General features: G+C 42.7%; 1 protein-coding gene across 6 annotated transcripts in view; it reads left to right on the top strand.

Moving 5' to 3' along the window:
* The window catches only part of TNRC18 (trinucleotide repeat containing 18), a 158405-nt gene that overhangs the window by 112994 nt on the left and 29869 nt on the right, over window positions 1-15542 (top strand). For all 6 annotated transcript variants that reach the window (XM_027874763.1, XM_027874764.1, XM_027874766.1 and 3 more), the window contains 2 exons: window positions 3658-3936; window positions 10934-11182. In XM_027874763.1, the coding sequence (XP_027730564.1) occupies window positions 3658-3936; window positions 10934-11182 (528 nt within the window). The remainder of the gene's footprint in view (window positions 1-3657; window positions 3937-10933; window positions 11183-15542) is intronic.

Raw genomic sequence — 15542 nt, forward strand, 5'->3', positions numbered from 1 at the left:
CTCTCTCTCTCTCTCTCTCTCTCTCTCTCTCTCTCTCTCTCTCTCTCCTTCCCCCCATGTGTTTTTGGAAGAAGATATTAAAATTGTGCCTTACCATGTCCCAGCAGAGCAGACATGGGTCCCATTCCTTTGTCACGTCCACCCGGCCACCTCTCCTTTGGACGATATGTTTGGTTGCTGGGTCAGAGTGTTCTTTGCCGTGTACTAAGAGTCAGACCTTTGTGGTTCACTTATGCTTTTATGAAATAGCCGACATTCATGTACTATGTGATCTTTCTCTTTCTGGGTGGTTAGCTTTTGTTGGTATCTGGAGAATTCTGATTGATGGAAAGGTAGGGTTTGTTTTATGAGTGATCTCCATGCTAAGCTGGTCGTACATAGAATGTTCTTCCCCATGGCTAGAGTACTTTGTAGAATTCAGGGCTACTGGGATAGAGCTTGGAATTATCGTCGAAGAGGTGCAGTGTTCCTGCCTGGTGTGGAGGCAGCCCTATTTGGAGGCCAGTGTTGTTCGGAAGGAGATTGGGAGGGGAGAAAAAAATCCAGGGGAAGCAATGACCACTCCTTATAGGTATAGTTCGGTCCCACTTCAGGAAAAACAAACACACATAAATCCACACTTACAAATCCCATAAATTTGGTGGGGACAGGCATAATTACTACAGAGGGATGCTTAGCTTTCTCAAGCAATACTCAAGAAATACGCTGTATGGTTCCTTTAAATCACAAGCTCCCCTGGTGCATTTAAAATGTGAGTTGATGTGACACACTTTGCTGGAACACAATAGCAGTGTTTGAGGCACATCTGCATTTATGTTTCCTTGCCCCCTACCATGTGTAAGATGGAGCTTAAGGGACCCCGGCCATGTCTCTTGTTTCAAGACTTTTTGATTCCCACGGTGATGTTTGAGTGTCTCCGACGTCCACGAAATACAGCAAATGGACTCTGAGTAAATAATGGTAGCCCACCTGAATGGACGATGCTTCTTGTTGTCTGTAGTCCATAGTATTGACTAAGCAGCTGTGGAAGAGAGAGCTAAGGTCTGCATCCAGACTCTAATTTCTTCTAGCCCTAAAGGTGAGAGGCTGGGGTAGGACTTGTTGGCCCCTTCTTACCTGCATCCATTGATTTTATTTTTTTTTCTGCAAATTGCTTGCTTGGTTATCTGTTCCCTAGTGTCACGTTGGCTTCCACAGCTGGATTTTGGAAGTAGTTTCTTGTTTAGCAGTTTCAGAAAAATTAGGGGCAGTTGTGTGTGTTGTGGTTGGACTTTTGGCTGTCTGGATGAAGAAAAAAATACACATTTTTCTTAACCATTCAATCATTTCTTTCATCTGCATTTCCAGTGACCTAGCAGGTCTCTATCTCTGTATCTCTCCAGAGTGTGACCTGAACAGATCTCATAAGGCTTGTGTATGCTTGGGCACATCCCATGGTTAATGAGAGACTCTTAGACCAGTCACTCATTTAATAAAATGCTTTAGGGAAAAATCATCATATTCATCATATAGTATTGATTATTCAATTGTTGCCTGGATGTACTAGGAGTCCTACCCCTTGCCTGTAGAGGAGGAGGTATTTGCACTAATACACAGGTAGAACCTGCTTGTAGTAATCAGTTGAAAGTTGTTCAGTTTCTATCATTGTGCCTGGTTGGTATTGAGCATTTTATTCCTCCATGTCCCCCATTGTCTCGTTAGCAGGACTTGGTGGATGTATGATAACTCTCTTCTGATTTTCTGTGCTATTGACTGACCCCACTTTGGATTAGGAATCCAATCTGATCAGAACAAACCCTAACATGAAAGAACACGTTTTTGTGTCAGCAGAAAGAGACAAGCTGGGGGAATGGGTGCTGCAGTCATGACTGCACCTAGTTCTCAAAGATGTGGTGTATGCATTAGCTGTTCTCAGCTGATTTGATGCTGGAATGCCAAAAAAGGGCTGCCCCAAACAGTCTTGATGAGATGCTCTGCTCTGTTAGCCCTTCCTCTGATAGGAGAGTTACTGGATTTCTTTTAATTGTTGTTGTTTTTTTCTTAGGCTGGGCAGGTGGGTGGGCCGCATATATAAGAGAATTTAAAAAGGGTCCACTGAAGCTTAACCAAAAAAAAAAAATGAGTACAGGGAAGAAAAATGGTGTCTACGAGATAAGTTAAGGGAATTGCTATTATTTAGTCTGAAGAAGGGAAGATTGCAAGGTGGTTTTAAAATGCTGACCATCTATTCTCTATTTTCAGAGCTAGAGAAAATGGGTTTAAATTTTTTAGTAAGGGAGATTTGGGTTAGATTTGCAAAAGACTTTTTTCTTTGAGCCGGAACAGCAGAATAAACTCCTGAGGGATCTCACTGATTAGGGAATATTTTTGCAACGGTAGGCAAATATGAGTACAAATGGGGGAGGGGGAAAATGATCTTATCTTACTTGGCAAAGATATAGTACTTATCAGAGATAAGAGGGTTAGCTGAGATGACCCTGAAGTTCTTTTTTAGTCTTAGAATTCTGTTATCACGTAGGAACAAATGACATGGAGTCTGAGGCTGGGGACAAGACCTCAAAGTTAGTCATCTTCAGGAATGTGGAATTGTTGAATTACTGAGGAAGGAAACCCTAAACTCGTGAGCCTTTGGGGTCAGGGACAAAAAGCAGCATCAGCCTGTGTGCCTCAAGGCAAGAGCTCAGACCCTGGACAGAGATATTGCTGCAGGATCCTCCTCCCTCCCTGTGGGACAGCCTAAGAGTTTTGTGTTTGTCTCTTGGGGGGCTTTTCTTTTGGAAGTAGAGAGTAGGCCTGAGGTATTGTGAGGAGGAGGAATAAGGCATTAAGGGAGCTTTTCATTTTGTTGTCAAGACTCTCACGTTCTCTGGGAGACTGTAGCTGTCTGGGTAGGCCTTTGTTCCTTAGCATTCTTTCTTTCTTTATTTTTGCTTTTTTGGTGAGGGTCACACAGCCATTAAGTGTCAAATGTCTGAGGCTGGATTTGAACTCAGGTCCTCCTGACTCTATCCATTGCTCCACCTAGCTGCCCCACCTTAGCATTCTTTAACTGAATTGTGGCTCAACAAAACTTTTGAGTGTTATCCACAAGTCAGAGACTTTTGCAGTTGGAACAGAGCTGAGCAAAACTTTCTCCTTTACCAGAAAGGAATTTCTGCATTGGATAATATTTCACAGGAGGGATTGGAAATAACAGGTTTCCCTGGAATGGCCCAGTTTTTCAGGTCAGCAAGCTTTCAGTTGCTGAAATGTTTCTTTCTCTTCATTCTCCATAGAGGAAGAAAAAAATTAGGAAACTCGGTTGGATGGTTTTGGTTATTGTTGGCGATCACAGCCTAGAAAATGGCCCAGGTCCAAGCTTCACTCAGATGAGTCACATGGTGGCAGCAGTTTGCAGGTCAAGTCAAGTGGGAGTCTAGTCCGAGGAGCCCAGGACTAAGGCAGACATCAGTTTATATAATAAGCTGGCCAAACTAGCTAGTGAGGGAGAAATTTAACATGGTACCTCTCTAGTCCCAGCAAGACTTCCAGCCTCTCCTTTCAAGAGCACTGTCATTTTCACATACCCACCCAGACATAAGTAAATAAATAATGAAAGGAAATGAAACCCCAGAAATTATTTGACTTAATCTCTATTAAAAACTACTTTGACTGCAGATACGGACTCAGAGGAAGATGATGAATCCCTGAGGGATGAGTGGCCTTCCCAGTCTCCATCCAGCTCCAAAACGAGACCCTCCAGTCTCTACAGCGTAGTGGCCAAAAAGAGCAGCAAGTCGGCTGGCGGTCTCAAACCACCCAAGAGGGGCGTGTCTGCCACCAGAACTCTCAAAGCTAAGCAGGCCACAAGCAGAAAGCAATCATTTGGTTTGCTCCTCCGAGAAGCTGAGGCTAGATCTTCCTTCAGTGACTCTTCGGAGGACTCATTTGATCAAGGTTACTAGCTAAAAACACAAAAATACCTTCCATGTTTTATAGAGAAAGAGAGAGAGGGAGGGGGGGAGGGGGGGGAGAGAGAGAGAGAGAGAGAGAGAGAGACTGAGAGAGAGAGAGAGATTGAGAGAGAGAGAGAGATGGCATTACCAAGGTTGGCCATCTTGGATGGCTGAAGGAAGGGCAGCCATCTTTGTTCTTGGCAGCGTAGGCTGCTTTAACAGTATGATTTTTTATTTTATTTTATTTTGTATTTGTATCATTGTGATAATATTATTGGCTGGCTCTTTTAGAGCTTTTATACGGACTGGTTTTTAGTCTTCACCTTTCTCCATTCCCTCCCCCCTCCTCCCCTTCCAGTTCCTTGACTTCCTTCCTGACCACTGTCACCATGGTTTTTGGTTCTGTTTTGTTTTTGGCATGGGCCTTATAGAGGCTTCCAGAGGAACTTTTTGTAAATGGAATACTGTTGTGTGGGCGTGTGACTTGATGTTTGTACTGCGATTTGGTATACCAAGCTTTATTAAACATATCGAGTTCATTTTTAACTAAACCAGTGTGCCTCGTCTCTCTTGCTGTGTCTCTTATTAGGTGATTAGGTTGACGCTTCCCTTCATTTGTTCTACCCTCCCCCCAACCTCCTCACAACTCCAAAACAAGTAGAAATTGTATTAATGCAGTCTGACGCTCTCTCTATTATTCAAATATCCCTGGTAGCAATTGGCATTCATTTCATTTTTCAGGGTTAAAATTAATTGTTCTATTATCACCATCATCATCCCTGCTCTTTTTTTTTAAACTGCTTATTTTATTTTTAAAATTTATTTTCTTAATCTCTGTTATCATTCAACAGTGGTTAAAGAATATTTGGAAACACTAGTTCAAAAACATTTCCACTTTGAAGGGTGCCAAAGCCAGAATGGGGGTATAAAATTTTGTCATTTTAAACATTTTGTTGTATACTTTCTAAAAAGGTAATAGCAATGGTAGCATTTTGTTGGGCAGGCCTCATGGTGTGGTGACAAGGTCACTGGATAATGAGACTTGAGTCCTAATCTTGACCCTGTCACTCACTTGCTATATGACCCCTGGACAAATTATTTGTATTCTCTGGACCTCATTTTCCTGTATACAGTGCAGGGGCTGGTCCAGGTGATTGCTAAGGTCCCTCCCAACTCTAAAAACTTCTATACAATTTTCTAAACACACATTTTTGGGGAAAGTCTGGGTTGTAAGTTTCTCAGATTCTCCATTCATTTCAATCAGAAATATTCAAAAAATTGAAAATAAATGAGAATCTTTGGGAAACTCTACATTCCACTGACTTCCTTGGCCAGGATCTTTGGTGCCTGAGGTCCATCTCAGTATTAATTCCCTACTATGACTAGGAAGGAAAGATCTCTGAAGACCTTCCTAAGAGATAGAAGGAAGTTACTTTTTAAGGGCTCACTCATTAAGAGAGAATAACAGAGATGGGTCATCACAATGGTTCTGTGGAATTTGGAAATGAAGTGCCTCCCACCTCCATGACAAATGAAACTATTACAGTGTAGCTTAGCCATAAGCATTCAAAGGGAGGTTGACCAGCCAAATTTAGATGGGGGGAAACAATTTGAAAATTCTTAGGCAATGGTGTTTGTGCTTCATCCTTTCCTACCCCTTTCTGGGCCGAGCTTCCTACTTCCTCTCCTTTCCAAATTGGCAGCTCTCCATTTTTGATGACCATTAATCTATAGCAAAATGTTCCATTCTGGTTGAATTGAAGTGGCCTTCTGATCCAAATGCTGTTATCAGAGAAAGAGAGAAATCTGTGTGACCAAGAAGAGAACCAGCCCTTCCTAGCTCTGTGACTGGACAGCTTTCTCCCACCAGCCTACACACACACACTCACACACACACTCACACACACCCATATACACCCACACACATACACATACATGCTAGTAGGCCTTAATTTAAAGGGCCCATGCTCTAGTGTTTCCATGGAAGAATCTGGTTTGTTTTCCATTCAATTCTGCATCCCCATGTATCCCTGCAGCCTTGGGTGTTTGTCCCTTGTCCTCTAGGACCCCCACTCCCCCCCCCTTTTTTTGAGTGAAGCCAATGCTTCCAACTTTTTAAATTTTTCCCCAACTTGGACTTCATATACAAGTATGAAATTTCTCCTGATTCATTAGGAGAAAGCCAACTGGCCAAGAGTGTATTTTTTTAAAATGTGCCTGCTATCTATTCCCATTAGAATTGGGCAGGGTGGGGGATTGGGTACAGTATTAATGGGAAAATGTATCTGGTCTTCCAGTGGGGTTTCTAAGTGGGGAAAGGCACTGGGAATCCTTGGTGGGTTGTGGGGGAGGGGGGGTGGATTACTCTTTTTATGAATGTTTATTTATTTATTTATTTCCCTGCAAATGAACCTTTTTTTTTCCCCCAAAGTTTCTTTTAAGGGATATTTGGGTAATAGGGTTTCTAATGACTTTCCCTGATACTAAAACAATTAATAACTTAAGCTTTTCTAGCGTGCTCGCTTTCTCCTTGCAGCTGCTTGACCATCCCTTCACCCTTGACCCCTATCCATGATGCTTTGAATGTCTGTATCGGTCTCTTGCATTTGCTCTCACGCTGCACTAAAGAAGCAAAGGGAAGGCTGGGAGTAGGGCAGACCCTGCTCAGCGAGGGGTCCCTAACCATGAACCTGAACCTTGCACATTATTATGTAGGTAGGCAAAATACCTTTTCTTTCTGTCGTCTATAAAACCTCCGGCTTTTTTGGTGTTTGCCCCCATTTGATAAAACTTAAGTATCTTTTTCTTTATTTTCCTTTTTTTTTTTCAACTTATTGGGTTTAAAAGAAAAGAAAACAAAAAATACAGCATCCCTCCCTTTGGGTTTTTCTATAGGAATGTTTCTTGCTATTTGTAAACTCTGCTTAGTTGGTTCTCATGCTAAGGACTCCAGAAAAAATTTTCTAATTTCCAAAGATCCCCAGAGGAAGAAACTTTTCCTCCCAAATTCTGGGCCTTCCTCAATACTCCCAGTAGACTTGGGAATGCCCTTTGTAGGATGCTTTACATCTTCCTTACAGATCTGCTCTTGTTTTTAAGGAGTTGGTGAGGGACCACAAAGACCCAAGTTGGGATGAGAGCTTGGGGCCTGGTAATTCAAAGTTTGATGGATAAATTTGAATACCCTGATTGTTTGATAGCAGTGATGATAGGTAAGGGAGTGACTTGAATGAGGCAAAAGGAGAAACATTTTCGAATAATACTTAATGGGGGGGGCAGGAAGGCTGAAACTCAAAAATACCATTTATAGACTTCTTTGCAAAGTGCCAACTGAGTCTGTGCTGCTTTTCTCTATCCTCTGATTGGAGGAGGTGTTTGATCTATGGGTAACATTTTGATGTTGCTTTTCCATACAACAAAGCTAAATTTCTCCAGGTGACTGTTGAATAGGGAAAGAAGAGTGGCTTGGGGGTTGGGAGGTGGGGAGAAGATGTGGATAGTTCCATTACCAGCCAGCTAGCTCCCTTGACATGCCAAACCTTAGCTGTCAAGCCCATTCTTGGGACTTATTTTGGATGGAAAATCTTTCTGGAGTCAGTAGCATAACATAGGGGAAAGCAGTTATCCAAACCAAAGTCTGCTTTCTCTGATTCTCTGCTTTTGATACCCTAAAGTATCATCTTTGGAGGGGAAGACATAAAAGTACCCAAACAGAACCAACAAGCAAATCAAAAATAATCAAACCTCTCGCCCCCAAAACAAACAAACAAACAACCCAACAACCTAGAATTGGAAAGCCCAGTCAAAGCCAGATGTGGGGGGACCCAGATGCTGTGGAAAGTCTGCCTACACTTAGCCTGCTTTGCATGCTGTAGGCCTTGCTTGGTGCTCTGACAGAACCATGTTATTTTAATATGTGAAATGGATCTCAAGTGTGTGTTGTTCAGTCCTCTCTCTCCCTTCCCCTCCTCTTCCTGCTTCTGTCTCTTTCCTGGTCATCTAACTATCCATTTCTTTCTGGAAACTCACTTTCCCCTGTTTTCTGTTAACGGATCTGTCCATTGCTTTTCTCCTTTCCCTCTCTCTGTTCCCTCCTGTTCCCCTTTGACTTATCACTCACCTAACCGGCTCGCCTCCTTTTTGAGAGATTGCCTAATAACAGAAGTTAAACCTCAGTCTGGGTTTTAGTGCCAAATTGGTCAGACAAGATGAACTTCCTGCTCTTGTTAGCCATTTTTGGCTGTCATTAGCACTGAAAACAAACAAATGGATTCTGGCAGTTGCAGAAAGTCTTGGGGCTTTTCCCCCTTTTGCCTTCCCAAAGTACAGTGTACTCACTGCTCCTGGTTCCAGAGATTTATCATTAAAAGTGACATTTGCCTTTCATCTCCTTCCCATGCTTTCTTTGTGCATCTGTTAGATGTCCAAACCACATGTTTCCTTGCCACAGGCCACTGGGGCTGCGCTTGTGTGTCTGGTACCAGCTTAAGTGTTTCCACACCGTGCATATGAGCAAGACACACCCGGCTTCCCCATCCATTGCCCTACCTTATTGTTATTCCTTCTCAGAATGTACTCTGCTTTTCAAGCTTCCGAGTAATTGAAGTGTGCAGTGATGCATCTGTACGTGAATATACTAAAGTCAAAAGGACCCTCAGTGCCTTTGGGGCTTGCCCCCTTAAGGATGTGATTAGGCTCTGAATTAACAAAGGAGAGGATATCTGGGGAAAGGGAAAGGGTAAAGAGCTGCTTGCTATTTGGGTGAGAGGCCAGAGGGTTTTATAGCCGTTTTACTTGAAAAACAACTCTCTTGTGGTTAGGATGGAGGCCTCATCTTTCTACATGGGTGTTTTATTTCTTAAAATTTAAGGTACACCTATTAAGTTTTATATGATATGACTCCTCCTTTGTACCATCTTTTTTTTCTTCTAATAAATAGAATGAATACTGGCTAGCCATGTCAGGTTTTAAAAGTGTTTTTATGTCTTGTTGCATTAGAAATATTTGCACCACAAATTTTATGGAATGCATGACTCATAGGTAGAAAATGGCTGTTTTGCCCAGATGGGATTCTTGAAGTGCTGGGCAGTATTATCTCTTTCCTTCCTTTTTTTTTTTTTTTTTTTAAAAATCTTGACCCACCCACTTCTCTAGCTTCTTGTCCTAACCTACATAAGCCAGAGCAAACTTAATGGAAAACTTTGTTCCTTGTGAGAATTGGGCAGGAGCAGGCTGAGTCATTGAAAGCCCAGATAGATAGCCTAACTGTAAAGAGCTGCTGGGGAACTCCATGGAGTCTGAAGGGCAGCACCAGTCTCCTCTGATCAGATCCTTCTCAGTGGCTCAGCTTGGATTTTCGAGTATCGAGAGCTTAGGCCTAGTTTGCTCTTCCTTTTCTTCTCAATTAGCCCCAGACCACTAAAAATCATTCCAGGAAAGACAGAGGTTTGGGGGATGGGGAAAAAACCTCCTACCCCTTGTTCTGAAGTCACTTTCTTAAGTGACTGGACACTCCCATAAGCAAATATGTACTTAGGTGGACTGTGAGCCTCAAAACTTCTTTTTGCTGGATGTCACCTTGGTCATGGTTGCCATTGGGGGGTGAACTACAAAGCCATGTCTCATTTGGCTAGAAGCTCATAGTAGCTCAAGTCTAGGGACCTTCTGACCTGAGGGACTTGAAGTCTCTTGAAGGCAAAAGACTTAGAGCTGCTAGAGGTAGTTTCTAGTCCCCTCTATAGAATAACCATTTCCATGACTTAGAGGTTCTTTCTGATTTTCTTGTTTTGTTTTGCTCTTAGTGAGATGGCGTAGATTACAAGGGAAGACCAGCTTTCTATGATTCATATATGAAATAGTCATTCCATATTTGGCTTGGTCATTGATTCTTCCCTTGACTGGCCTTTCGTATCCTTTTCCTGTGATTCAAGATTGGAATTTCTTTGCTTTGCTCTCCCCACCTGGTGTTGGGACAAAGGATGCCAGCAAGTCAAAACAGAACCCTAGGCCTACTTCAAGGCACTCCTAGAGGATGGGCCTGATCTCTGTTGCTGCTGGTGTTAAGTGCTTTATGGTCACTCTCTTCCCCCAAATAAAAAGGTAAACCCCTTCCCATTGTCCCTTTGCTAGAGCCCACCCTAATCCAGATAGGCTGTGTTGTCAGATTTGGTTTTTTGATGTTATCACTTAAAAAATTCGATCCCTGTCCCCTGAGAATACCCCCAGACTGATCCTTAGAGGCAAAGGAAGCCCATGAGCCTGGTTCCTTTCTTTTCCCTTCTAAACCTCCAGTCTCTTTCAAATCTTGCTTTTTTTCCTGTGTTTCCTTTCCCTCCATACTTGGTTCTTCTTTGCTTCGTCTCTCTTCCCTTTGGGCCTTTGTGTGTGAGTGTGTTGAAGCATGTCTGTGCAAGATGCGTGTGGATGGATATGTTCCTCTGTCCTCTGTGTGTGTCACTGTCACTTTCCCTTCCTCTCCCACAGCACATACTGATTGGTATTCCCCTTACAAAAACTGATATTCTAATTTTAAAGTTACTGGGGCCTGACCACAGGGTCCCTGATTGGTTAACAAATCCAGGAAGAAATGGTAGAAAATGCTGGGTATCTGTCCATTTTGACCTTAAAAACTATTTTTCTTTCTTTGATGAAAAGGGGGTAAACATCTGTTGTCCCCCTCCCCCGGTTGGGCTCATCCCAAGGAACTGGTTAGTGTTAATCCTTCCAGTTCTTGAGGGATAAGGTATTTTGGGTTCTAGAGCTGCTTGGCTGCCTGGTTTGAATGGTTTTGAGTCTGTAGATAGGTGAGAACCTTCAACACAGAGCAGAATCCAGAGCTCAACACTGGTGGTGTGTGTGGGAAAATGGGAAAATGGGGGAAAGAAACTTTACCACCCAACTGGGTGAGGGGAGAGGGGCATTTTCTGGGGATACAGAGACTTTTGCAGCTACGTGGTCTTCCCAGATGTATAACGAACTTCCTGTTCTCTGCATGTTAGATTATAGTTCTGGAGAGGAGGAAGAAGAAGATGAGGACGATGAAGAAGAGGAGGAAGAAATGGACAGCTATGAGTTGAATGGCCCCAACAGGCTTTCATCCCCATCCTTAGATGAGAGTGGTCTGGGGTTGCTGGCCCGTTTTGCGGCCAGTGCCATGCCTAGCCCCATTGTGGCTCCCCCACTTTCCGTCATCCAGTTGGAAGCCAAACAGAAGGCAAAAAAGAAGGAAGAGAGGCAGAATCTAATGGGTGAGTTCTCTGCTTGGGGTCAAGGGTAAAGGGAAAGTTTGGAGAGAGAACAGAGTAAGTACTTCATAGAGATTGTGATCACTAAAGAGCATTTAAGTGCCTCATAAAGTACAGGTGGCCACTGAAAACAAATCTCATTTAAAGTCATTCATTCAATGGAGCCCACTTTAAATGAGTTCACCTATTATACAAAGGTATATTGATCACCCATCTTCTTTTTATTGGGTAAGCCAGGAGCATTAGCTGATCAATATTTGTTCTTCTATGTGGTTGAGCCTCAATGAATGATACAGGCAGGTGTCAGCATCCTTTCACGCAAGTAAATATTCTCATTGTTTTTGGTAAATGTGGCTCTTTGGAGCATTTGAGTGTTCAAGAAAAGCTAGTGGCATTTTTTTTTAATACTCTGAGACCATAGAGAGCTCAAGGAGAGCTCACTGATTTGGAAAATCCCACAGTTGAGGCTGAGAAGATGCCCAATTCAGCCCCACTAGGTAAGGCTACTGGGAACTAAGACTGACATTGTTCCTTCCCTTGGTGGATGTATATTACGTTACTTTCCCATGGGCCACTGGGAAAATGCTAGATATTTTCCTGAGGTAGCCCTCTTCAGCACTGCCCAAGGGATTCTCTCTATACACAGGACCACATTGCCTAATCTCTTTGGCTAGGGACTCATGGGATCACAGGATTATGGGTGTTGAGCTGGAAGGAACACTTAGAGGCAATCTAGGCTAAGCCTCTCATTTTATAGTTGAGGTCCTTGGGGCCCAGAGAGGTTAAGTAACTTTCCCATGGTCTCAGTGTTAGTAAGTGTCAGAGGTGGGATTTGAACCCAGGTTCTGTGACTCTGGAGCCAGTACCTTTCCTCCTGTACCACAGGAGGCCTCCATTCAGCTCTTGCCTTTGCCTCTCAGCTCAGCATGCTTTGCTTAAGAAATTATTCCAGTCTTTGTGCCATGATGTCCCTTTTTTTATAAAATGAAGATATTAATATCTGTCCTATTCCTTGCTGGTCTCCTAGGATTCATTAGATCAGGAAAAAAAGAAAGCTGTACAGCCCTTCGGCCTGCTGGGAAATGGTGGGCACAGCATACAGGGGAAGATTGTTAAGGTGCCTCATTTTTCTCTCCCTTTAAGGAGGCAGAAGTCCCATTTAGAGCCATACCCTGCTTAGAGAAGTCTCCTGGGAGAAGGGGAGTTTGGGATTGGGGATGAAAGTGCTGTAAGGTTTCCACTCAAAATTCAGGCCCTAAACCTCATTCAGGTATACGCAAAACCACATGGAATCATCTTGTTAAAGTCAGAAGGGACCTGAGGTCATCTAGTCCAACCTTCTGCCTTCAGTTAGTCATGCTCTGAGAATTAAGGAAACAGAGCTGTACCCTCATGCACTGGCCCTCACCTCCCTGCCCCGCCCTGCTTTCTGGAGGAAAGGGTGATCTAACCAGTCTGCCTCACTCTCTTCCTTTTCAGAGGAGGAAACTCCACCTCAGGGTGGTGTCACAAGTTAGCTCACATCTGTGTCTCATATTGCAGGGTTTGAGCATCCAATCACGAAGCTAATAAGTGGCAAAGCTGGAACGAGCTCATGGGTCTTCTGAATCCAAGTTCAGGGTTCTTTTCACACTAGCACCATTTTTGTCACTAAGCGAACCCATGCTTGAATTCAGGTCTCTTGGCCAAGTCCAATGCTGCCATTGGAATAACTGAGTCATATAAATATATATTCAGTCCCTCATCAGAGAACTGTGTAGCTATTCATACTGTCATATCTTATTCCATAATTCATAGGGTTGTACACTTAGACCTGGAAAGGACCCATCTAACCCAATCCCCTCACTTTATAGTTGAGCAAGCAAGAGGCCCACAGAGGTCTACCCACAGCTGGCTTGTCCAAGATCACATAGTAAGTCAAAGAAGCCTAGATTCTCAGACTCAAGATCTCATATTGTTCATATTCATTAGTATAACATTCTCTCCTCAATGAAATGACAATGTGGACAATGTAATTATGTTATGTAACTAATGTAATATGAAATTGTATAATAGAAATGTAGCATCTCATTGTCACTTGGAGCAGTCAGCCTTTTCCACTGGACAACTGATGGCCTACAAATGAGGTCTTTCCAGGGTTGGAGGGGAACATGCAAGGGACAATAGCGGCTCGTTCAATAGAGATGGCTATGAATGGATCATAGCATCTAAGACCTGGGAGCGACTTCAGAGGTTACCTAGACCAACTTGGACCCAAACCATCAGTCTCCTTTACAACACCCCTCTTCCCCCTCCAAAAAGTGCTTAACTAGAAAGTTACCTAAACTGATGAGACTCGACCAGGGGATTCACTCCCCATTCTGGAGTTAGAAGATCTAAGTACAAATACTGCCTGTGATGTTTCCTACCTATTTGACCTTGGGCAAGACACTTAAGTTCTTTAGGCCTCGGTTTCCTTATCTGTAAACTAAAGGATTTGAACTAGATTAGCTTTAAGATCTATCTCTGCTCTAAATCTCTGATCAGATGACCTTTGAAACTAGTCCATTCCATTGTTCCATAGCTTTGTTCTGAAGTGTTTCCCTAAATACAGACCATGCTTAGGTTCATGTCCAGAGAAGTGACTCCTTTTATAAAATATGAATTCTCTGGATAAGATGTGAATTCTAGTTCTCTCATTCTCTCTCTCTCTCTCTCTCTCGTTTATGTTTCACTCTCATTTAACAATAATGATTATTTATTACAGTAGAAATCAAAGCTTGAATTTTGTCAACCAACAAAATTAATAGATTATGGCCTTGCTTAATGAAAGCTGTTAGTCACAATAAAATCTTTGAGCCTAAATTTTTTTACCAGCATTTCTGCACTTGCTAATGCCTTCTATAATATATATTATATATGTATAAATATATATATTCATTAAATTATTTATTTTTACATGCATTTATTTGTTTCTTCCACTGCCCCCCCATTAAATACTGCCTTCCTTCTCTCTCTCTCTCTCACACACACACACACACACACACACACACACACACACACACACACACAAAGTGAAAAATAAAACCCTAATTGTAAACATGCATAGTCAAGGGAAAAATTTTTCTGTTTTTTTTTACCTGTTTTCTTATGTCCCATTGATACAACCTTCTTTCAGGTTGTGAGCACCAGGGAGTTGACACCAAACTGAGTCCACACAGCAGAGCTGGCCTGAGGGCTTGGCCTTTTAAAGGAGAGGAGAACTCCCCTCCTTCCTCTTCAGGAGACAGACTAAACCATCTGAGAGGAGAGGTCTTTGTAGGGGAGAGCACACTAACAGCTCCAGAAAGGTCCCTTAGAAGGAAAAGCCAGAGAGAGGAGACATAAAGTCATGGAAACATAAAGTGGAACCCAGACACTGCAATCAGAAAGATTGGGCCATCTGTAGACATAGAAAGAGGTCATGGGAGAAAGCACCATGTACACTAAGGGGCCACAAGTCTTCCTAGAGACTCCAGTGCCTACATTACCAAGAGGTAGTCCTTTCTAGAGTCTCAATTATATTTTTTAAGGTAACCCTAAGCTATGTAGCACCCCCCCACCCAAGACTTAGGGTAGGCACCTTTGCCCTTTCAGCCATTTCTAAGCCTTGTAGTAGTGAGTTAGGTGGCAGGCCTTGCTCTGGCATTCATCACAGCTGCATTTTATTGCCTGCACCCCTAATAAGCCGTGAAACCCCCAAGCTGTATCTAGGAGCTGCTGGAAGTCTGTTAATAAAAGATTGGTTAATAGCATCATTAAACTGGTAAGCAGATCCTTCTGTTAAAATATCTCCCAGTCTGGTCTCCTTCTGCCGCTGGCTTGCAAACTTGAGAGACAGATGATGGAGTCTAGTGTAATGGAAAGAGACTAGGAAATGGGAGATGCTCAGCTTCAACTCACTGTGTGACCTTCTGGAAGGTGCTTGTCCTCTCTGGAGTCAGGTTCCTCCTCCTTGAATGGAGGGGGGGAATCGCTAAGGTCTCTTCCAGCTGTGAGTCTGACTAGGAGGGGTTTAAAAGTACCATTCTCTTAGTTTGGGGAGTTTTCATAGGGGATTTCTAGTACCATTTTGTGTAAGAGATCGGTTACTTCCAGGAAGTAGACCATGTTGACTCTATCCAATAACAAGCCTTTTCACTAGTTGGACCAACCTGAGAGTTAACCTGGTTTCTGTTGTTTCTTTTTTAAGTGAACAACATGCTGCTTTTCTTTTCTTTTCTTTTCTTTTCTTTCCTTTCCTTTTCTTTTTTCCTTTCTCTTTCTTTTTCTTTCTTTCTTTCTTTCTTTCTTTCTTTCTTTCTTTCTTTCTTTCTTTCTTTCTTTCTTTCTTTCTTTCTTTCTT

This window comes from Vombatus ursinus, unplaced genomic scaffold, assembly GCF_900497805.2.
Source record: "Vombatus ursinus unplaced genomic scaffold, bare-nosed wombat genome assembly UNPS02014807.1, whole genome shotgun sequence".
NCBI classification, from domain to species: domain Eukaryota; kingdom Metazoa; phylum Chordata; class Mammalia; order Diprotodontia; family Vombatidae; genus Vombatus; species Vombatus ursinus.